At 56.8% G+C, this 22,816-nt stretch overlaps 2 protein-coding genes across 5 annotated transcripts in view; one reads left to right on the forward strand and one right to left on the reverse strand.

Moving 5' to 3' along the window:
* Positions 1-3,706, forward strand: part of cdc42ep1a (CDC42 effector protein (Rho GTPase binding) 1a) — a 16,319-nt gene extending 12,613 nt beyond the window's left edge. For both annotated transcript variants that reach the window (XM_088607038.1, XM_088607039.1), the window contains one exon: positions 937-3,706. In XM_088607038.1, the coding sequence (XP_088463164.1) occupies positions 937-1,610 (674 nt within the window). In that variant the 3' untranslated portion in view covers positions 1,611-3,706. The remainder of the gene's footprint in view (positions 1-936) is intronic.
* On the reverse strand, positions 3,491-20,872 carry sh3bp1 (SH3-domain binding protein 1). Of its 3 annotated transcripts, XM_088606963.1 has the most exons (19): positions 20,460-20,872; positions 15,101-15,143; positions 14,633-14,737; positions 13,834-13,910; positions 13,229-13,340; positions 12,679-12,755; positions 11,944-12,034; positions 11,484-11,552; positions 11,233-11,323; positions 10,418-10,554; positions 9,130-9,241; positions 8,738-8,819; positions 8,315-8,395; positions 8,074-8,187; positions 7,633-7,730; positions 7,142-7,259; positions 6,479-6,747; positions 5,049-5,120; positions 4,141-4,559 (listed from the first exon to the last, which is right to left on the reverse strand). In XM_088606963.1, the coding sequence occupies exons 1-19, from the start codon at positions 20,504-20,506 to the stop codon at positions 4,279-4,281; spliced, it is 2,076 nt and encodes a 691-aa protein (XP_088463089.1). In that variant the 5' UTR covers positions 20,507-20,872; the 3' UTR covers positions 4,141-4,278. The 3 variants fall into 3 exon arrangements, with proteins under 3 accessions (XP_088463088.1, XP_088463089.1, XP_088463090.1); XM_088606964.1 differs by lacking the exon at positions 5,049-5,120 and having other exon boundaries at positions 20,460-20,864; XM_088606962.1 differs by lacking the exons at positions 5,049-5,120; positions 7,142-7,259 and having other exon boundaries at positions 3,491-4,559.
* Between the last annotated feature and the right edge of the window lie 1,944 nt (positions 20,873-22,816).

Below are 22,816 nucleotides of genomic sequence, written 5' to 3' on the forward strand. Positions count from 1 at the left end.
GTGCAGAGCTCTGTCCTCTCTCCTTCTCCGGCTCTCCCTCGCTCCCTCTCTTCCTCCCTCCCGAGAGCAGGGGCTGCCAGGAGAGCCAGCAGCAGTGGAATGCATGTGGGCTGTTTCCCAGGGGACAGACACTGCCGGGGCTGCACCTCCCCCTGCTGGCGAAAGGCTGTCACAGCACCGGCCCAACAGCGGGCTTCCTGATCTCCCACACTGCCGCCAGGGCCAGGAGGGATATTTCTACAGGGATGTCACTCCCAAGGGCTCTTAGGAAAAGTATCTAGCATGTATTAAATATAGCGCCTTTCATCCCATTTGGCCAGTCTGCACCAGCAGCCCCACCTGGGAGACACGCAGTGATCAACCTGCACCAGCAGCCCCACCTGGGAGACACACAGTGGTCATTCTGCACCAGTAACCCCACCTGGGAGACACAGTGATCAACCTGCACCAGTAACCCCACCTGGGAGACACACAGCGATCATTCTGCACCAGCAGCCCCACCTGGGAGACACACAGTGATCAACCTGCACCAGTAACCCCACCTGGGAGACACACAGTGATCAACCTGCACCAGCAGCCCCACCTGGGAGACACATAGTGATAATTCTGCACCAGCAGCCCCACCTGGGAGACACACAGTGGTCGTTCTGCACCAGTAACCCCTCTGGGAGACACACAGTGATCATTCTGCACAAGTAACCACTCTGGGAGGCACACAGTGGTCATTCTGCACCAGCAGCCCCACCTGGGAGACGCACAGTGGTCATTCTGCACCAGCAGCCCCACCTGGGAGACACACAGTGGTCATTCTGCACCAGCAGCCCCACCTGGGAGACACACAGTGGTCAACCTGCACCAGTCATTCTGCCCCACTGCTGCCTGGCTGGACAGTGTCCATCTCTGAGCTTGCTCACGCCTGTCTCTGTCTCTCTCCAGGTGTGCACTCGGGGTTCGTCACCCTGCCCCGCCTCTCCCGCTCGGACAAGCAGCTGCAGGAGACTCCCGACGTGTGCGATTCGGAACTCCGCCGGGACTCCCTCCAGGACAGCGGCAGCCTGTCTCTCGCGCGGTCCGACTCCTTGCAGTCCTTCACCTTTGACCTGGGGCCCTCCTTAATGAGCGAGGTCCTGGGCCTGATTGACAGCCCCGACTGCAGCCTGGGGGCCAATCAGGGCTGGGGGGAGGAGAAGAGCACCGCCTCCGAGCCGGTTACTGTCAGCCCGGCCGGCCAATCAGAGCCTCCCTCCGCAGATGGGTCCCCCCTGGTCGAGGACTTAAGAGGGCAACGCCTCAACGGGGGGGGGAGCCCCTACTGTGAAGACCAGGACTCCATGGGGGAGCTGGAATTTGAGAAGGAGGAGGCTCTTACAAGAGCAGCCCCAGATGTAGTGTTGGGGTCCCCCTGCAGAGTGGAGCCGGGGATGGAGGCCGAGAGGTTCCAGAGGGCGGCCGACGTGCTGGCTCGGCACTACGGGGGCTCTGGCTTCTTAAAGGGGCAACAGCAGACCGAGGGCAGGGCCCACCAGTTCAGCCCAGACGCGGACTCCAGCACGGCCCTGAAGAGGGCGCCCTACGCCTACCCAGAGGAGGAGGACGAGATCAAGGTCTGAGCTCCGCTTCACGAGCCCTGCAAGCCCCCGGGTGCTGACGTCAGGATCTATATACAGCTGCTGGGCGCCGTTTCGGGGGCCAGAAAAATAAAGGACTACAAAGCAAAGAAAGACTGAGCTTTGGACAGGGAACGGGGGGGGGGCGAGGATGTTGAGACGCCTGCACGGTCATACACACACACGGGGGACCCCACGCCCCCCCAGTTCCAGGCTCATTCTCTTCCACAGGCGTATCTCTACCTTCCCCGATGCCCTCTCCTCCGATCCTGCGCCGCCCTCTCCCGGGAACGGGACAGCAGCTTCAGCGAGGCGCCCCTTTTCGCCGGCCCTGGGGGGGGCGTCACGGTGGGGCAGCTGTGGTTCCGGGTCAGCCGGGCCTGGGGGTGGGCGTGGCCGACAGCCGCTTGCTGGGAGGAAGACCATCACGCTTTCCCTTCTTCTCATCCTCCTGCTCTGATTGGCCCCCACCACCAACAATAACCTCCACGACCTCAGGCCTCCATTTCCCTAACCTTTGACCCCGTGTGGAGGGGGGAGGTGTCACTCGAGAAGACAGCATCTGCTTATCAACGGTCTGGCCCTCGAACCCTCTCAGGCGGGCCCGAAAGAGTCCTGGTGCCGAGTCCTAGATCCCGGTGGAGCTCTGCGCTTGATTGGCTGCAGAAGGGAGCGCCAGCAGGGGCTGATGGGAAGCGCTCCCAGCTGGGGAAGTAAGAGCCCTGACTCCGTGATGCTGCCGGGCTTTGCCGCCTCGCTCCGGGACGAGTCTCGGGGCACACGTCTGGAATGACCGGGCGAGAGAGGCTCCCGACTGGCCTGGGTTTCCAGACAGGAGCACCTGCCCTCGCCCTGGGGGGGGGGCGCTCTCTCTCTCTCTCTCCCCCGGGCGTGAGCTACTTCTGCTCACACAACAGCACAAAAGAAAAATCGGGCCGCAGCCCCCCGAGACTGCCCCCCGCCAGCCCCCCTGGGCCGGGCTCGGACAGGAATCGCACTGCGTCCCGACGGCGGCGGTTCTGGTTCTGGTTCGGCAGTGACCAGAGGGGCAGGGCCGCAGCGTCCCAGTCGGGGGGCTGGTTTCCTCTCGGCTCCAGGAGTTCCAGAGACGACGACCAGGGGAACGAGCTGGGATCGCTCTTCCAGAGCAGGCAGCTGGAAGTCATTACCGGAGCAAGCCGAAGGAATTAGGGGATTGTTCCTGGGACGCCGTCCAGCAGGGGAGGAACTGCAGACCCAGCAATGTCGGGGACTGGAATTTTTCTTCTGGTTACTGTCGCTAATTTAAATGCTGATTTCCTAATGCGTTGGACAGATAAGGGAACTATGCGACCGTTGTGTTTGTAGTCATCTGTCTCCCTCTCTTTCTAAAATTCTGTTTTCTCTGTTTTTTTGTCTTGACTCTGTGTAGTGGAGTTATCTCATGAGGGGTGTTCACTGCGAGGCGCCACAACACCCCCCTTCTCAGCTGTCGTAGCCATTCAGACAAGCTGCTCCGCATTTAACTTTCCTAACCAAAGAAGTCTGCTGTGAAGTGGAGACTTGCGTTCATTTAGCCTGACAGTGTGGAGCCAGGCTGGGCAGAGTGTGTGAGCAGAGCTCTGCAACGCCATCGGTGCACAGCTGCACCCTTCAAGTGTGGTCAGGCCATGGGGAAGCCATGACACAGCAGAATAAATGTATGCTCTATTTATGGGGACACCATGACACAGCTAACTCAGTGGGTATCCCAGAGGTACAGAAACAAGGTGGTAAGACGTGATGGGAAGAGAGAAATCAATGTACAGGTGGGTGCTCTAAACCACTCCCCAGAGACCATGTGGTGTTCGAAACGCGTACAAAGACAGACAGTCTCCTGTTGGATTAAAGGCTGGACACGTTAACATGTTTAAAAGTGTAAATCGTTTAATCTGCAACTATGTAATAGCTATGCATTGTACAATCAAAGGCAGTGAATTAGCCTGGATTATTTTATATCACAAATGTAATGAGCTGTATTATATATAAATATATAACATGTATTTGGTGCACTTACGAATAATTACAGCAACAACAGTATTAATGACAATAATTATAATAAAACTGTTTTAATAAGCTTGTTACTATGTACAAGTGACAGTGTTTGGCCATTTAGTAACTCTTTCCCGTACCAGCAGCCGATGTACGTTAACACTGCAAACGAACAAACTCCTCCTTCTTCGTTCGGCGATTTGCTCTCTGGCAAGAGCCTGAACGATAACGAGCCCTTGTGAAGCTGTGGGTAAGTGACAAAGGACAAGCTGGTAACTCTCTATGGCAGGAAAAGGTCTGGGGACGCTCCTAATGGGATGCGATCTTGGGAAAAAAGATGCTCGTATTGTGGGGGCAGAAATGGCAGAAAGAGCCCATCAGCCCCCCCTAGTGGTGGCACATGTAAGTGCATGAGCACTGTGCACACCAGCTTCCCTGTCGGTGGACAGTCAGAACTGCGCCTCTGTCCCCTGGCTGGAGAAGGAGCTCCAGGTGCCCCCCTCTCTTCCAGGGATCCCAGTCCAGACAGAAAGAAAAAAAACAAGTTTGCATCCATCGCTGACATGGGACATGCCAGGTCCAGACCAGAAGCAGACACACAGAGGGAAGGACCGGAGGGCTGGTTCCGGTCGGCAAGTCTCGGGGCCGCGGGGTTCTGCGCTCACCGGGCCTCGGACGACACCTGCGTGCCGCCCGGCGGCTGAGGGGGCGGGAAGTTGGGAGCTCGGACGTTACCCCTCCGGTTCGTGGCCTTCTTGGTCCCAGGAGCCTGGGGCTGGAGTGCCGGCTGCAGCCGGGGCTCGGGGGCCGTCGTCTGGGCAAGAGGTGGAAATTGAGCCTGGGGCCTGGCGGGTGCGGTGCTGGGGTACTGCGGGACGTTCGACGGGGGGCCTGTCCCCTTGCCATGGGTGATTGCCGGCCTCTGCTGGAAGGATCTCTTAGCTTTTGGAGAGAAGACACGGGCGGGAGAAATAAACAAAGAGCAGCACACAGAAACCCCACCAGACGTGTCCGTGAGGATTGTCAATGTCCGGATTCTTAAAACGTGTGCTGCCGGCACGGGTGAAAAGAGCCGCTGCCGGTCCCGGCCACCCTGAGGGCGCAGGGATTCACAGAGCCAGAAAAGACACACTGCCCCCTCCGGCACAGACACGAGGCCTAAAGCCCAGGGCCGCGGTGCAGATGGCGCTGGCAGGCGGTATCATCGGAGCAGGGGCTGCCGCCACCACAGCTACCCCGTGTGTGGAGTTGAAGTGTTGTAGTGTTGGTGCACTGCCAGAGCTGTGGTACTATGACTATGCAGTGCTGGCCAGTTGGTCACACCAGAGCTGTGGTGCTGTAGCTCCAGTACGGGCCAGTGGGTCACACTAGAGCTGTGGTGCTGTAGCTGCAGTATGGACCTGTTCAGCAGTGGCAGGCTCTGTGACTCACCGAGAGGGCTCAGCAGGTGGAAGACAGGGTTGGTGTGCTGCAGGAGACTCATGTAGCATCGCAGTCTGGGCCCTGGCAGCACCGACACACAACACAAGACAAGACACAGGGCACAGCTGGTGATACACACGGGGCACAGCCTGGACACACAGAACCCGACACCACAGACACACCCACACACCGCGCACTGGAGTTCACCTCCCACCAGAGCCTGCCGAGCGCACAGACGTGTGATTTTACAGATGTGCGAGTGCACAGATGTGCGTGTCACAGCTGGCGCCTGACCCCTGTGATCCCTCCAGCAGACTCTGTTGTGAGGTGAGGAAAGCGCAGGTACTCACAGGGCTGTTATGTATGCATGCATTCATACCCTTGTTGAACCAGAGCTTTTACGACTTGGTCTATGAAAATCCAGATGCATCTGCACTACTGTATTTATTCAATACAAATAAAAAGTAGAGACTTAGGAAATTTCAATATGGACTGTAAGAAGTGAAGAAATTATCTGAATTTCCTAAATGTAGTGTTCATATTCTTTCATACTTTGAGACCCCCTGTTTGGCTTTGACAACCTTGAAGTGGCCCTTCGTGTGACCTTTTAATCAGCTCCTAATCTCCTCCTGAGGGACCTACTGCACTCCTCAGCTCCTCGACTCCTCGACTCTCCACTCCTCCTGCTCAGGTCATGACGGTCCTGCTTGAGACCGCAGTGTGCCCAGTGAGACCAGTTTCACCCAGCTGCACCGTGTGGGCCCGTGTGGCCGGGGAGGTGACTCATGGTGATTCTGGCACACTGAAGTCTCTTCTTCCTCCGCTGGCAGGGAGATGTGCTGGAAACAGCAGCATCAGGAGGTGGTCCTCGTGTGATTCCCACACGTCAATGAGCCTCACAGGCCACATGTGGGTAAAACTCTTCTTCTGTCCTCTTCCTGCCATCAGCCTGAGCCCCTCGGTGAGGACTGGACTGTCCTGTGGATTGGCACAGCCCTCGCCGGAGCCACAGAGGTCCGTACACTCTGACCCGAGTCTGGGTGAGACCGCCAGGGGGCTCAACTGGAAGGGTTTATCTTTGTCACACCGACAGGGGGTGGAGAAACCTAAATGTTTCATTCTTACAAACGTATGGAACTATTTGTTACAGTTACGCTGTCCCTTCTACAAATGTTCCTCTTTACACCTTTCCTCGTATTATTAATTTTTAACTGGATAAAATCCTGACGTACAACTGCAGTTTCTTTAGGTGAGCTTTGCCACAGTTCGCCAAGGGTAAGAAATACGTTTGGAAGCTACCACATACATACTGTATACACATGCATATATCCATATACTGTATAAATAACACATGTAACACACACAAATACTTATATACTGTGCACACAACACACATAGCACACACGTAGGCACACTCTGGTTGTCGAGAGCCCTGCTACCTTTCTGAGGCTTTGTGCCAACTCCTGGGCCACCCTGAGGCAGGGTGGGGCTCGGCTCAGGTGGGCTCGTCTCCCGGCTCGGTCTCCTTGGGGCCTGGGTTCCACTGTGACTCTGGGCTGGGTTCTGGCCCGGTGGGTCGGAGGAGAGGGGCGCCGTGGGGGCCGGAGCCGGGTTCTCCCACATGCTGGTGCGTCGGGACACTGAGCCCAGCTTGAGGACGACGGGTTCGGAACCGCCCTGCTGAGGGACAGGCGCCGACTCCTGGGAGCTGCAGAGCGAGAGGGTGAGGCAGAGGGGTCAGGGGGTGACCAGGGACGCAGAGATTAGACAGAGAGAGTGGGATCAGGGAAAGAGATCGGGGAGAGAGATTGATAAGGGACAGAGGGATTGAACAGGAATAGAGAGGGAGGGAGATTGATCAGAGAGAGAGATACAGGGGAGAGAGACGTCAATTAGTGAGACAGGGAGGGGGGAGCGATCAGGGAGAGAGATCAAGCAGTGAGAGATCAGGGAGATGGCGAAAGTGACAGGAGAGAGAGGCAGGGGGAGAGAGAGTGAGAGACAAAGAGGGCAGTGAAAGAGGGAGGAGAGCAGGATGAGGGCAGAAGGAGAGGAAGGGGGTGAGAAAGAGAGGGCGAGTGAGCCGCACTGGGGTCCCGTACCTACGGGAGGGGGTGGGGGACCCCGGGGGAGTGAGGGGGATCTCCACAGACTCTGTCTCTGTCTTGGGGTGCTGTGGCTCTGGAGCACCCTGGGGTCCCTGGGTCTCAAAGTCCACCTCTGCATCAAGAAGGAGAGACTGGAGCAGTGGCTCTTGTCCAAGATGGGGTACAGACAGCGCCCCCAAAGCCATGCACAGAGGCTGAGGAACAGACACACGCACAGCGACACTCTCTGAGACGTGCTAACACTGTTGCACAATCTGACGAGCACGGAGGGCTGAGAAACACACAGGCATGAGGACAGAGATCCGCTCGTAGATAAACAGTCCAATAGAGAAGGACAGGGCCAGACACTTGAACAGGGTTTCTGGGAGACTGGGAGACTGGGAGACTGGGAGACAGGCAGACAGGCAGACAGGCAGACAGGCAGACAGGCAGACAGGCAGACAGACAGACAGACAGACAGGCAGACAGGCAGACAGGCAGGGTACCTCCTGGGAAGAGATCGTGTGCGAACTGAATGAGGGGCTCAATCACTGTCACCACCTGCACTGAGGAGGCTGAAGCCATGTCCAGGAGAGAGTCCTCCCTGAGACAAACACACACAGACACACTGTTATTACACACACTCACACTCTCACACACTGTCCAGGAGAGAGTCCTCCCTGAGACAAACACACACAGAAACACTGTTATTACACACACTCACACTCTCACACACTGTCAGGAGAGAGTCCTCCCTGAGACAAACACACACAGACACACTGTTATTACACACACTCACACTCTCACACACTGTCAGGAGAGAGTCCTCCCTGAGACAAACACACACAGACACACTGCTTTTACACACACTCACACTCTCACGCACAGTCACACACACTCGCGCACTCTCACACTCACGCACACACACTGACAGAGGGCTGCCCTACCCCTCGCTGCGGGGCCACAGCAGGTTGGGCCCCAGCACGATGGCGATGTTGCTGGGGGTCATCTTGTTGACCTCCTGGTGCTCGGCCAGCTTGGCCAGGAACTTCACCAGGTACCTGGACACACGGACAGCAGACAGCATGCAGGAGAGGGGACAGGGGAGAGGGGGGAGGATGAGACCTGGTTTCACAGCTTACGGGTCAGAACAATATCGGGACTGAGCCCTGAGAAGGAGGCACTGACCGCAGGTTGTTGTAGTTCTCGGGGGGCAGTCTGCCACACACCTCTCTGAGCCTGTCGAGCCTGACAGAAACGTTCTTCTCCCTGCAGCAGGAGGACAGGGATACGACAACGGGATACGTCAATGCTAAATAGCGCTGACAGTCGTACAGGGCTAGAGAACACACCTGCCCAAAGAGAGCTCAGACGCTGATTTGTGTAAATGTAGACAACGAAAGCAGGGTCAGGTGGTGCTGCTTCCCAGTGTCTCAAAAATAGAAGAGCTTACTAATATCCCAGAATTCTTAGCAACAACTTCTTGCTAATACAAACACCACAGGGGAGTCAAAAGTTAATCAACCACTAAAAAGGCACTGAACCCAAGTGCGGGCTGATCTCTAAGGTTACAGGTGCCGAAGCTCCAGTAGAGGGCGGTATCTGGCTTACCCAGCTGCCTCGAACCAATCACTGTAGAGTTCAAAGGTCATCAGAGGCTGCGGCAGCTCCCTCAGGTAGGACTTCAGAGCACCTGTCAGAGACACAGCAGTACAGACACACGTCTTTACCCCTCTCCCTTGTCAAAATGAGAGGGGAAAACATTTTCACACACAAGAGTCTGATTCAGTTTCATCTGGTTCTGGGGCTCCAATCGGAAAGACTGAAGCTCCAAGGCACTGCCCTTGAGTCTCAGTGCTCTGAATGAGGCAAGAAAACACTCTTTCCCCAACCTCTCTGCCTTCTTCCAAATCTCTCTCCTCTCTCCTCCCTCTGTCACCTCCCACCTCTCCCTGCCCTGTACATTCTCAGTCTCCCTCCCCTTCTCACCCCCCCCATCATACCTGCCACTGCGTGGGGGTCAGTGCAGAACTCGCTGTGGTCAGCATTCCCACTGTCCAGACTGGACTTCAGCTTCTTCACCACTGAGGCTGCTGCCGCCAACCGGAACAGACCCTGGACATCGCCGACACACGGACAACACATCGCCGACAGACAGGAGCACAGAGACAGACAGACAGCACAGAGACGCACAGACAGCACAGAGACAGACAGACAGCACAGAGACAGACAGGAGCACAGAGACAGACAGGAGCACAGAGACAGACAGACAGCACAGAGACACACAGGAGCACAGAGACAGACAGACAGGAGCACAGAGACGCACAGACAGCACAGAGACAAACAGGAGCACAGAGACACACAGACAGCACAGAGACAGACAGACAGCACAGAGACAGACAGGAGCACAGAGACAGACAGACAGCACAGAGACACACAGGAGCACAGAGACAGACAGACAGGAGCACAGAGACACACAGACAGCACAGAGACAGACAGGAGCACAGAGACAGACAGACAGCACAGAGACACACAGGAGCACAGAGACAGACAGACAGGAGCACAGAGACACACAGACAGCACAGAGACAGACAGGAGCACAGAGGCAGACAGACAGGAGCACAGAGACACACAGGAGCACAGAGACAGACAGCACAGAGACACACAGGAGCACAGAGACAAACAGACAGGAGCACAGAGACACACAGACAGCACAGAGACAGACAGGAGCACAGAGACACACAGACAGCACAGAGACAGACAGGAGCACAGAGACACACAGACAGCACAGAGACACACAGACAGCACAGAGACACACAGACAGCACAGAGACAGGCAGGAGCACAGAGACACACAGACAGGAGCACAGAGACACACAGACAGCACAGAGACAGGCAGGAGCACAGAGACACACAGACAGCAACACAGAGACACACAGTCCAGATATACAGGACAGGCAGACACAAACACACAGGCACACAGAAGAGACACAGACACAAACAGGAGACAGTGAATTCTATTACCATTATTCTGATATAATAATACTTCATTTCCCAGGAGATTAACCGTGCAGGTACTGTACATTGTGAGAAGCTCTGACCTAATAAACGATCTCAGAGGCAGGAGAGGGGAGCTGTGTGAGCGAGTAAGGAACAAGTCAAGGATAATTCCACGCTGGGAAGCAAACGGAAGACTCAACAACGTTTCGGGTGAGGAGTCTTCTTCATGCCTGAAGAAGGTACGTGTGGTGTTTCAGGGGGTCTCGGCCCCTGGCCGGCACGTCGCGCTCACCTCCTCCTTCATGCCCGTGAGCAGCAGCAGGCGGACACACTCCTGGACGGGCAGAGCAATCTCTCTGCTGCTGGACTGCAGGTGGGACTGCAGGGGCTCGCCATACACCTTCGCTCGGCCACTGCTCATCGAAGGCACTGCAAGACACACCAGCCACGGCTCTGAGGCGCTGACACACAACTGCAAATGCAGCAGGGGCTCCTCCTGCACTGGGACCCTGGCTGTGATCTCCAGGCTGTAGGGGCTCATCCTGGACTGGGACCCTGGCTGGGATCTCCAGGCTGTAGGGGCTCATCCTGGACTGGGACCCTGGACTGTGATCTCTGGGCTGTAGGGGCTCATCCTGCACTGGGACCCTGGCTGTGATCTCTGGGCTGTAGGGGCTCATCCTGCACTGGGACCCTGGCTGTGATCTCTGGGCTGTAGGGACTCATCCTGGACTGGGACCCTGGACTGTGATCTCCGGGCTGTAGGGGCTCATCCTGGACTGGGACCCTGGCTGGGATCTCCAGGCTGTAGGGGCTCATCCTGGACTGGGACCCTGGCTGTGATCTCTGGGCTGTAGGGGCTCATCCTGCACTGGGACCCTGGACTGTGATCTCCAGGCTGTAGGGGCTCATCCTGGACTGGGACCCTGGCTGTGATCTCCGAGATACACTCTGGGGCTACAGCTATTCTTTTGGATGACAAAACTACTCAGGAAGCAATGGACTGGTCTGTGCAACGTGATTCTTAATTTCCCTTTTTCAGTCTAACCATTTTTTCAAAACCCTTCTGCGCCTGTAGGGTATATAGAGCAGGGCCTGCTGGCTCACCGGTGTGGTGATTGTTCTCCTTCAGCTCTGATATCATGGGCTCCAGAATGCTGAAGGACTGCTTGTGGTATTCGGCCTGCAGTTCCAGGAGCTGTGGGAAAAGGACGACACGCTCTGACTCCTTCCCGAAAGACTGCAGGTGCGACTGCCCTCGAGCCGGTGAGCCGCGCGCAGATCGCCCCCCAGATCGCCGAACTCGATTCAATGCGACTGCGTGTGATCGCTGAACGGGCCGGCAGCTGACTACCCACCCGGGTGAAGTAGCTGGCGTAGTCATCCTCCTTGGTGGCGAAGTGGTAGAGATCGGCGGAGTACTGGTCCTGCAGGCAAACACAGAGCAGGGCGCGGTCAGCGCTGACCCCCTGTCTGGACCGCGGCATCAGGCCTGGCAGGCCGCCCGTTCCCATGGTGACACTCTGGTACCTCACCTGTTTCCTTCACCATGGAAACCATCACAGGTGATGGCTCCCATCCCTGACATGCACTATGGTTCAAATGGACTCTAGACTTATTACAGCACATCTACGACAGGTGTTCACATGACTAGAAACTAAAGCTCAGTGTACTGGTGATAACTGGAATATCATTTTATAGGCAGTACAGCCTCACATGCTGTCAGTAATAACACTGATTCTACTGCTGCCTGCTGTCACACTGATACTGCTGATGACAGGATCTGATGGTGCGTCTGGTACCACATAGGTGACTGACTTTGATTATCTCCAGCTTCCTCCAGGCATCTTCCACCTCTTCCCTCAGCCCCTCCTGCTTCGCCTGGGCACCGGAGCTGCCCTGAGTCTGCCTGTACAGAGACAGAGGGAACGAGAGAGGGGCTGAGGGCCTGGTCTGTCAGTGCAGAGAGAGACAGACAGAGGGCCTGAGGTCAGTACAGAGACAGACAGAGGGCCTGAGGTCAGTACAGAGACAGACAGAGGGGCTGAGGTCAGTACAGAGAGACACAGAGGGGCTGAGGTCAGTACAGAAACAGACAGAGGGGCTGAGGTCAGTACAGAGACAGACAGAGGGCCTGAGGTCAGTACAGAGACAAACAGAGGGGGTGAGGTCAGTACAGAGAGACACAGAGGGCCTGAGGTCAGTACAGAGACAGAGGGGGTGAGGTCAATACAGAGAGACACAGAGGGCCTGAGGTCAGTACAGAGACAGACAGAGGGGCTGAGGTCAGTACAGAGACAGACAGAGGGCCTGAGGTCAGTACAGAGACAGACAGAGGGCCTGAGGTCAGTACAGAGACAAACAGAGGGGGTGAGGTCAGTACAGAGAGACACAGAGGGCCTGAGGTCAGTACAGAGACAGACAGAGGGGCTGAGGTCAGTACAGAGACAGACAGAGGGCCTGAGGTCAGTACAGTGACAGACAGAGGGCCTGAGGTCCGAGTCTGAGACATGAGAGTGGGATGAGAGCATGAGGGAGAGGAGGCAGACTGACCTGTTGCGGGCAGTGTTCCAGTCAGTGGTCAGCTTGGCAAACTGTTTCTTGTTCCTCAGGATAGCAGGCAGGTCCTCCTGTGACAACAGCCCACACAGCACAGTGTTAGACACAGATTCCAGCCTCACAGCAGCGCACGCCAGGGCACTGGCCTCAACAACAGCTTGTTCCACACTCCCACCACCCTTTGTGTAAAGAAGAGTCTCCTGTTCTCAATTCAAAATGTACTTCCATAGTCTTACCACTTCTGGTTTCTCTACTGATTCTGGAGAAGTTCACTGGGTCAGCACCCTCAGGGATTTTGAATACTTGTATCAGGTCCCTCGTAATCTTCTCCAATTAAAACTAAAGAGATTTGGTTCCTTCAGCCTGTCAGTCCAGCAGACTCCCCTATACCCCTCTTCACTTGAGATACCCCAACCCACAGACCCCCTATGGATTCTAGATGCCCCTCAGACCCCCTGTACAGAAAACACCTATATTATATTATTTCCTCCTACGTCAGAGACACCCTATATTAGGGTACAGTTGGGGGAGTTAGGTAGCTCACCTCACTGAGTTTATTCAGGGGTTCCAGCACCTCCTTCTCCATCTGGACCTCGAAATCGGCCAGCATCCTGGCCAGCCTGTTCTCAGTGAAGCAGCACATCTCCAGCACCCTCCTGACGCACAGAAGGGACAGACATGCTTAGACCGGTCAGCACACCGAAACTGGCCCAGATGGACACACTCAGCTCGGTCATCACTCTGAAACTGTCCCAGACGGACACACACACACAGCCCGGTCAGCATTCTCAAACTGGTCCATATGGACACACACACACACAGCCGATCATCACACTGACACTGGCCCAGATGGACACTCACAGCTCGGTCGCCACACTTGAATCTGGCCCCTATAGGCACACTGGCTCCCCACCACATCCACTCTTTGAGCATTTGGCTCTGTAGCGACCTGCAGGTGATCCTGTCCTGATTGGAGGAGAGGCAAGTCCCTCGCTGACATCACAGCGAGCCTGCAGGCGCCCAGAGAAAGCCCCATCTGTCTCATCCCACCTCCCACCCCCAGGAGGTGCTGTGCCACCTGTGTGCCACCTGGGCTGTCTGCTCTTGCCTGGCCTGTCTGTGTTGCAGCCCAGAGTCTCAGAGCCTCACCTTATACTTGAATCCCCGTCGAAGTCCTTAAAGCTCTCCGCCATGCTGACAGACAGCATCATCAGAGGGATCTTTTTCTGTGGAGAGACAGGAAGATGGGAAACAGACAGGAGAGACAGACAGGCAGGAGAGAGACGTGAGAGAAAGACAAGAGATGGAAGACAGACAGGTGAGAGAGGGACAGACGGACAGGTGAGAGAGGGAGTAAGTAACCCTGCTTGAAGAGAGCGACAGACATGAAAGAGATAGCAGGGAGAGACAGACACAAGAGAGATGGGGAAACGGGGGGGACATAGGAGATGGAGACAGACAGGTGAGAGAGACAGACAGGTCAGAGAGACAGGAGAGAGAGAGAGAAGATTGATGGGGAGGACTGGTGAAAGAGGAAAAGAAAAAACTGATTGAGTAAATGTGAAAAATGTGTGTATTTTCCCCCCAACACAGGGAGACTGCACATACAGTGCTACCAATAGTGACATACTCCCTCTAGTGGCTAAGATGTGTAAGCTATGTAAGGAACACGAGGGACTTATGGCAATGATTATTCACTCTTAATGACTTTGTCTGATCACTTAACCGGGCTCTATTCCCACTGTTTCCAGTTCTTCACCCAGTGAGGATTGTGGGTGGATCCTGGTGCACAGTGTCACCGCGGGACCAGGAGTGAAGATCACTGACCCATGAGCTTCCAGACAGCGTTACAGGCATGCGCCTGGGACGAGCCTGTTGCAGTACTTGCTGCAGACAGAGCTCTAGCCCCGAACGGCAACAGACGCACAGACAGACGGGGGTGCTGTACCATACGCTTATCCATGTCCGGTCCCTGCTGGCTCTGCAAGCAGCCAGTCAGCTTCTTGGAAAGGATCTGGAAGGCCTTCTTGGCTGGCTCCACCCTCTGCTCCACCTGCAGCCAATGAGAACGGAGGGGCGGGGCCTCAGAAGGCAACTGCGCGGGAACTGACAACACATTCAGCCAATCATACCAGCAAGCCACCATCGTCGGCCGCACAAGCCCCGAGCTCGCCAGCGCGCGCGGTGCAGAGCCGGCAGTGTAAGAGGAGGGCAAGCGTGAGGCCACTTTGCAGTCCACTCCATTACCAGCGCACTCCGCGGCATGTTTTTCGAGCGGCCAGACTCCCAGATCTGTAGGATCAACACCACGCTGGCGGCATGGAAGCCCTGGAGCGGAGCCCGGGTGGAAGTGCCCCCGCGGAGCCCCAGCCCCGTTAGCTGGGGGTCCAGAAACAGCCCAGCGGTATCAACTCACCAGCACGAGATCCTCAGCCAGGAGGTCAGTTGCATCCTGTGCCCTGGAGGTTGAAAAAAAGAGCCACTCGGTGAACTCGTACCGCAGACACACACAGCCGGGTCTGAGCCAACAAAAACCATTAACCAGCTTTCTGAAGGACACACAAGGCCTGGGTGTGAAATAATTAACCAGCTTTCTGCAGATACAGCCTGGGTGTGAAAGACTTAAGCAGTTTTCTGCAGAGACACGGTCCTGGTATATGACAATAATTTATTTTTATTTTCCAGGATTTCTGGCAGGGCCAGAATGAGATGGGTTATAACGAGTTCAGAGCAGGTCTATAACGAGGCACAATGAGCCGTTTGTACTGTGACAGCTCCAGCAGGACAGCGGCATTAGAGAAAGCCAGTCCAGTCAATGGAAAAGCAGCCGGATTGACCGGGCAAATGTCAGGAATCTCAGAAATGCTGCCCGACGCCTACAAGTAGCTAAATGTGCAAAATATGTCAGCGGTCCAGTGCTCTCAGAAGAGCTACACATCTGACACCCACACTTCGTGAGAAGCACAAAAACCAAACACCGAGCTTGAGCTCACTTCGTCTTTACTGACCTCCAGCACTCACTGGCCCAATGTATCAGGATGCCCCCCCGCCACGAATACAGCGTTGAGCCGTCTCTCTCGTGTTGTCAGAGGTGCCTGCGCAGGACCAGGATGAGGTTTCCACAGGAAAATGAACATTTGCAGCCCCGACAGTCCTGACCCGTTTTCCAAAAGGATCGTGGGATGGAACTGGCTCGGAACCAGTAACATGTCAGCCACTGAGTGTTTACTGCCAGGCTGGAGGAGCTGAGTCTCTTCGGTCCCAGACAGAGAAGATGATGAGGGGACCTGATACCGGTATCTAAACCCTCGAAGACCATGACACAACGAGTCTTCTGGAAACACGAACCAGAGCAACGAGCCGACAGACACGGCGTGGAAAAAGCATTGGAAACCGAGAACAGGAGGCACTTCTTTACACAGAGAGCAGTGGGGGTGGGGAACGAGCTGCCCAGCCATGTTGCGGAAACCGATACCCTGGCTTCTCTCAAGACACAGCCGAGTCAGGACAGGAGGCACTACTGCGCGCAGAGGGTGGTGGGAGAGTGGAACAAGCTGCCCGGCCATGTTGTTGAGGCCGATACCCTGGTTCTCTCCAAGAAACGGGTGGATGAGACCCGGGATCAATTAGTTACCGTAAATTGGGCCTCTTCTCATTTATTTGTGTGTTCTTACACCCCGCGACCCTGGACTGGGTGCAGGGGTTAGAACCTGCAGGGGGACGGAGGGATGGATGTTCTTTCAGATCAGAACGTCAAGGACCTGCGTCAGCCACAGGCCTGGGCCCGCAGGTGCTGTGGCCCTGAGGTGACAGAAGCCTGCTCCGTGGTGCCGTCTGTCCGCAGTGCGCTGTGTTTGTGCGGCGCTGGTGAGGGGGGGGCGGGCTGTGGGCGGGGAGGCTCGCTTTGCGAGAGAGAGGCCACTGTGGCTGCTGCTGTGGCGCCCTGCCGGCTCTCGCCCACACGCTCTCCTCTCCCCCCGTGTGACAGGAACTGCAGGGGGCGGGTCGCGCTCTGCCGCGCTGGGGGCAGGGCCCGCCGGGCCCTCGGCCTTCGGCTTGACACCTGCCATAATCGCCAGTCAGGCGGTAAACCCCTGGCCCGCTCCGGCGACTGAAAACTGTGTCGCTTTCAGAGGAGGGGGGAGGGGGGGCGTTAACAAGGGGCGGTCTGGAGATCTCTGGTGACCCCAACAGGCCATCCGAGAGGATCCCCGCAAAAACAGGGCAAACGTGTCCAGCAGGGGGAGAGATCAAGACCCTCACGCGGGGGGTTTGCTCTGTCTTTGATGTCTCATCATGCGAGACTTCAGCTGCGGTTACCCCTGGTTACGCACTGGCACCCCGAGACCAGGCCTGGACACCCCTGAAGGGGTTGCTGGGGTTTGGGGTGACACACCAGTCCATTGTGGGGTACACGCACATGCAAGCAGAGTTTTGAGAGACCGGTTCGCCCAGTCAGCACAGTTTGGGAAGACGGGAGGAGACTGGAGCACCTGGAGAAAACCCTCAGGCACACTGGAGGAACACGCAGACTCCACACAGAGGGTGCCACAGTCCCGAATCGAACACAGGACTGGGAAGCTGTGAGGCAGTGGGACTAAGAGCCACACCTCTGTGCCTCCGGCGAGCTGGGTATTCACACTGGGACGGGGTAGCTGAGAATTAGGAGGGGGAACTGAGCTTGTTGATTTTAGTCTCTTGCGGGTCAAAGGTGCAGCCCAGATCCCAGATCACAAGGTTTTTGTTCCAGGTTCTATCTCTGTCCATGTGGTTTTCCTGTCCTGCTCACTGGGATCTCTCTGTGGTGTTCCCAGATCTGTTGAACGTGCACTGAAGCAGTTGCCACACGTACTGGGAATGTGGGAGACACTGGAGATGGGATACCTGTCCATCACAGGGACACACGCCACACACAAACACGCACCACGCACGCACAGGGGACACTGGTTAACCTTAACCAGTCAGCTTGTCTTTATACTGTTGGGGAAGGAAACCAGGTCACCCAGGAAAAAGCACCCAGTCCCTGCAAACTCCATACAGAAGGTGCAGCTAGGCCAGTCTCGAACCCGGGACCCTAGAACTGGGAGGCAGCAGTGCCAGCTGCCACACAACCATGCCAAAAAGATAAAGATACTGCTTTTTTAAGTCTGAAAAGGGTAAAAACAACATGCACTTATTTCCAATGTTTTCACTTTACATGTTAGCCTTTACAAAAAAAAAACATTTCTCGTGTTTTTAAGGTAATAAAACACCTTAAAAGACATCCTGCAATTGAAAGATAAGCTGAAACTTTTTCCTCTGCCCTGCATTGTGTGCAGAATATATGTATAGCACCAGGCACTGTTCTATCTAGGTCACTGATCACGCATCTTTTATTACTGTTTCATTGTGCGAGTGGTTTTGATATTTCTATTAATAAAAGCCACCCACTTCAGCCTCCTGCACTGTTCTGCGAGCTGCCCTGTCAAGATGACATCACCTGAGCCGAGCCCCGGCCACGCCGCGTGGCTGCCTCCGGCTCGCGGGGGGCACCTCAGGGTCCTCCACTTACACGGCTCACGGTCTTGCTCGTCTGGGACCATGGATGTTGTAAACTGCTTTTACAGCACAACAGGCCGGGGGCATCAGCGAAGACAAGCAGAGGAATGACTGGGGGCCAGTCTGGACGGTCTAATCACCCTTTGCCAGCAGGGGGTTGTGCATAAGGACTAGGAGGGGAGGCACGTCCCCCTCCACTGTGAACTCGCATGGCAAGGGTACTGCGCAGGCGGAACAGCGACAGACTCGGGACGCTGGGCGCCTGTTTCTGTTGTAGCCGCTGTGCTGGAGAAGAAGTCTCCCCCAGGGGAGAAATGATTCAACCCCCGACTCCGCAGATCTGCCAACGGCCCGGCTCCGGAGGCTCGACCCAGGGGGCCGTGCAGCTCCTCGCGCAGGTTCCCACTCGGCAAGCTGTTTCACGCCCCAGAAACCACCGGGGTTTCGCTTCAGTCAACCGGCTGAGCCGCTGAGCTCAGAGCTGGGGTGACAGCCAGGGCACCTGCGCCCCGGTTCTCCACCGAACCAGACCGAGCTGCGCCCCGCACTTCAGGGGCAGGACTGCTCATCAATGCCGGTTTATGGGCGCCTACCAATGTGATCAATCCTCAGATCAATCAGCTCCTAGCTACCAGGCAGGCTGTATGGGACTAATGGCCTCCTGTTGTCTCTAACCTTTCTGATGCTCTCTGTGCCACACGGACCTGCAGAATGACCTCATTAAGCACGGACGCACTTGGCGCCGAGTCCAGAGACTGGGGAAGGCCAGGGAGAGGAAGATGATGATGATGATGATGGAGTGGACCAGCTTCTGCTCCCCTCCGACAGGCCGTTTTCAAGACCAGTAGGCGGGACACAGGGCGTCAAATAGCGCCACCGTTTTGTAAACACCACCCTTTGGAGACCAGCATCCCCGCGAATGACAGCACCGAAGGGCGGCCATGTGAGAAATCACAATGACGTGACTCATCACGTGCCCCGGGCAGCCGGCCGGTCAGCCTGGACGAGTGTCCGGTGGCTCAGGCTCTGACCCCGTGCCCCGGAGAGCCCCAGTGTCCGAGCTCCGACAGACGCCTCCGGTTCCACTCAGCTGGCAGCTCAGGACAAGGGCTCCTCTGCCGGCGTTAAGGACTGTGAAAGTATTTGGCTCCGTGATCAAATCATCACCTGGTGCAGCGCCAGGTGGAGAGAGGGATGATAAAGGACCAACGAGTTCAAGCCTCTTCCTCTCAAGCTGTCTGGGAGTCAGGAGCCCCAGTCCTGGTCCAGGTAACAGCTCCAGCCCCAGAACCTGGTCTTGCAGACACTGCCCGTCACGGGCCGAAGACCCCAGTATTCCTGCCTGCCTGGACTGGTCACTGACTCGATAACAGACAGGCAGCAAGGCCAGAGTAGAGGCCAGCTCTGCAGGACAGTTCCAGCCCAGGTACCTGGATCTGAACAGCGGAGGAGACTTGCAAGGAAACAGAAAAGCCCGACACTCCTTCCCTCGTCCGGGCCAGCACGGACTCAGAGACAGCACGGGGCCCTGGCTATCTGACACGCTTTAAAACTGTTCCCACAGATGACACAGAGCGCAGGGAGGGGTTCGTGCGTCTTTAAGTTGACTGAAGCAAGCGGATCTCTGCAAGCCTGCGCGCCTGCAAGCCCTGCGAGCATGCACTGCAGTTTGGAGAAGTGGCAGCAGGGGATCACGAAAGTGCTCTTGCTTTGTGCTGTGCAGACCGCAGTGTCAGCCAGGCTGCAGCAGCTCCAGGCGTCACCGGGGCTTCCCGGGCCCTGGGATAATCCATCCTGCTCCCAGAGGACTCCACACATCCCCGGAGACAACGCCGTTCTGGCACCAGCGCAGACGGCAGGTTTGCACAACACCCTAATTAAAGGCTAACTAACTTACCCACAGACAGCTCAAGGGGTAAGGTGGGAAAGAGTGTGTTGGCATCTTTTTCCCCCAGAATTCCCTCGCCCCGCGAGTGTCAGTATTGTCCCCTCCTCTCTAGCACCTGGACGATCAGCCAGCTCGACGCATCAGCTCCCCACTCCCCTCAGCCCAGGCCCTTCGGGCAGAGCGCAGGCCCAGGCCCACTGTGCTGGCAGGATGTTTTAAAAGGGGACCGAGCGCGAGGCGAGCCCCTCCAAACCAGACCCCCTTCCCAGGGCCTCTCGGGCGACCCGAGGGGCTCGTCGGCGTCGCCCAGAGCAGGCAGAACAGGTAGCACGGCGGCGGCCGGACTTACTTCCCCCCTGTGGTGAACTGCTTCATGCGATTCAGCTGCTTCAGCATGATGGCTTGGAAGAGGAGCCTCTCTCCGTCCGTCTGTCTGTCTCTCTCTCTCTCGGGGGTCGGCCACCGTCTGGACGGGCTGGACACCAGGAGCCACCAGCCCCGCTCCGCCGCCTCTGCGCTTAACTGCTCTCTCCGGCCCCCCCAGCCCCCAGCGCTCTGCTCTGCTCTCCCCCGGCAGCGGCTCGGACTCCTAGTTCTTGTTTTCGCCTGCTTGCTGAATGGCGACGCGCACGCCTGCACACACACACACAGACACACAGACAGACGCACACACGCACACGGAGCACCGCAGTCACTGCAAAAGAGGAAGTCGCCCTGCACGGGGAACAGGAAGAGAGCTCGGTGATCTCATGGCAGAGCAGAAAGCAACGTCTTTAGCAGAGAGGCATTCGCTCCGAAAAAACAACAGAAAGAGCGAACAGGGAGGAGGGGGTGTCCATAGAACTGGGGTTCAGGCAGGATCACAAACCCACCCGCCCTGACACATCACCCCCTTTCTGTAAGCAGCGAACGCGCCACTGTGTACCGCCTTTTCTGCTCAGAGCAGGAGGGGAAATCGACTGACCACAGTCACCTTTAATAATAGCATGCCTATTAAGATAAATTAAGCAGGCTGTGTGGTCTCGGGTTCGGTGAAGGTTAAAAGAGAAACACGCACGCACGCATGGCTGAAGCCCGGTCTTTCCTGAGACTTAGCAACGGGGCGGAACCGGGCCCCGCTGGGCCTGCTCGAGGTGAGACGAGCAGCAGGGGCAGAGAGGGAGCGAGGAGGCCTCAGACCACAGCCCCAGCGAGAAAGGAACGGGGGCCGCCGGCCTGGGGGGAGTCCAGACAGGCAGCAGGAAGTGGACACACACAGAAGACGCTCCACTCTCCAGGGTCCTTCCCCCCACACCAGGCAGGATGTCACACGGCTGTAACTGGCGAGATGTTGTCTCACTCCCTGCCAGGGTGTATCTCACACGTGCAGAAGGGACCGAACTGTGCCGCTGGGCTACAGTTACAGTACAAGACGCCACTGGCCTCATGAGGAAGGAAACCATGTACCAGAGAAAGCTCCACAGAGCCGAGCAGTGAGCGTACTGATTGAACAGACAGAACCCCCCTCCCAGGCAGATCAGTAGTGCCATCAACAGCTTCGACGCAGCTATGAGCACTGAGGGCCAACCCTCCTTTTTTTTATTGCAATTTCTGTGCTTTTCAGGGACTTGCAGGCTTCGAAGAGCAGCGCCTGCTTCTGTGGGTTGCACAATACCGTCAGAAATAGCACAGGGCTTCTCAGAAGGCAGGCCGTTACCAGGCTGAGCAGCAGCAGGCAGGCGAAGCTGAGAACTGACACCATATCGTGACAACGATACGAGCTGGTATCTCCCACTCCCCGTTCTCTCTCCTTCTCCTCCCCATCTCCCCTCCCGCCCCCACCCTGAAGCCAGCGGCAGAAATCTGCCCCTCTTGCCCTTGAACCCCAGCCCCCGCCTGCTTCAGGGAGCTGCCCCTCCGCCGAGCTGGAACTGTGCACCCCGTGGGAGGGGTCCGGGCGCCAGGAGAGCAGCCAGCGTGAAGGGTGTAAAACTGTCAGTGACGTGGGAGTGACTGACCGAGGGCACCGACCTGAGACAGGCATTTCTACTCCGCCTGTGCGGGGCCAGCTCTCGCTGCCCGGGGACTGCAGGACTTCTAGAGCAAGCAATGCAGCTCGTCTGAAACTCTGGGCTACGTTACAGCCACAATGCCCTCACCTGCGGCGTACTCATGACGAGTAACTGAAGCTAACCTGGAGCACGACCAGCTCCACCCCTCAGGGCAGGTGCTGTAGGCCCTATAGCTCCACCCCCACCCCCCTCAGAGCAGGTCCTGTAGGCCGTATAGCTCCACCCCCACCCCCCTCAGGGCAGGTCCTGTAGGCCCTACAGCTCCACCCCCACACCCCTCAGCGCAGGTCCTGTAGGTGTCCTATAGCTCCGCCCCCACACACCCCAGGGCAGGTCCTGTAGGTGCCCTATAGCTCCGCCCCCATACCCCTCAGAGCAGGTCCTGTAGGCCCTATAGCTCCGCCCCCACACCCCTCAGGGCAGGTCCTGTAGGTGCCCTATAGCTCCGCCCCCACACCCCTCAGAGCAGGTCCTGTAGGCCCTATAGCTCCGCCCCCACACCCCTCAGAGCAGATCCTGTAGGCCCTATAGCTCCACCCCTCAGGGCAGGTCCTGTAGGTGCCCTACAGCTCCACCCCCACACACCTCAGGGCAGGTCCTGTAGGTGCCCTATAGCTCCGCCCCCACACCCCTCAGGGCAGGTCCTGTAGGCCCT

Source organism: Lepisosteus platostomus, chromosome 14 (assembly GCF_059453375.1).
Source record: "Lepisosteus platostomus isolate fLepPlt1 chromosome 14, fLepPlt1.hap1, whole genome shotgun sequence".
NCBI lineage: Eukaryota > Metazoa > Chordata > Actinopteri > Semionotiformes > Lepisosteidae > Lepisosteus > Lepisosteus platostomus.

What these genes read in the sequence shown, in the direction of transcription:
- sh3bp1 (XM_088606962.1), bottom strand. Translation starts at nt 20,506, where the DNA reads ATGCTGAAGCAGCTGAATCGCATGAAGCAGTTCACCACAGGGGGGAA. An exon ending in CAGTTCACCACAGGGGGGAA is followed by an intron (nt 15,144 to 20,459) that starts GTAAGTCCGGCC and finishes TTCAACCTCCAG; the next exon opens with GGCACAGGATGCAACTGACC. An exon ending in TCACGGGCATGAAGGAGGAG is followed by an intron (nt 9,242 to 10,417) that starts GTGAGCGCGACG and finishes GGCGATGTCCAG; the next exon opens with GGTCTGTTCCGGTTGGCGGC.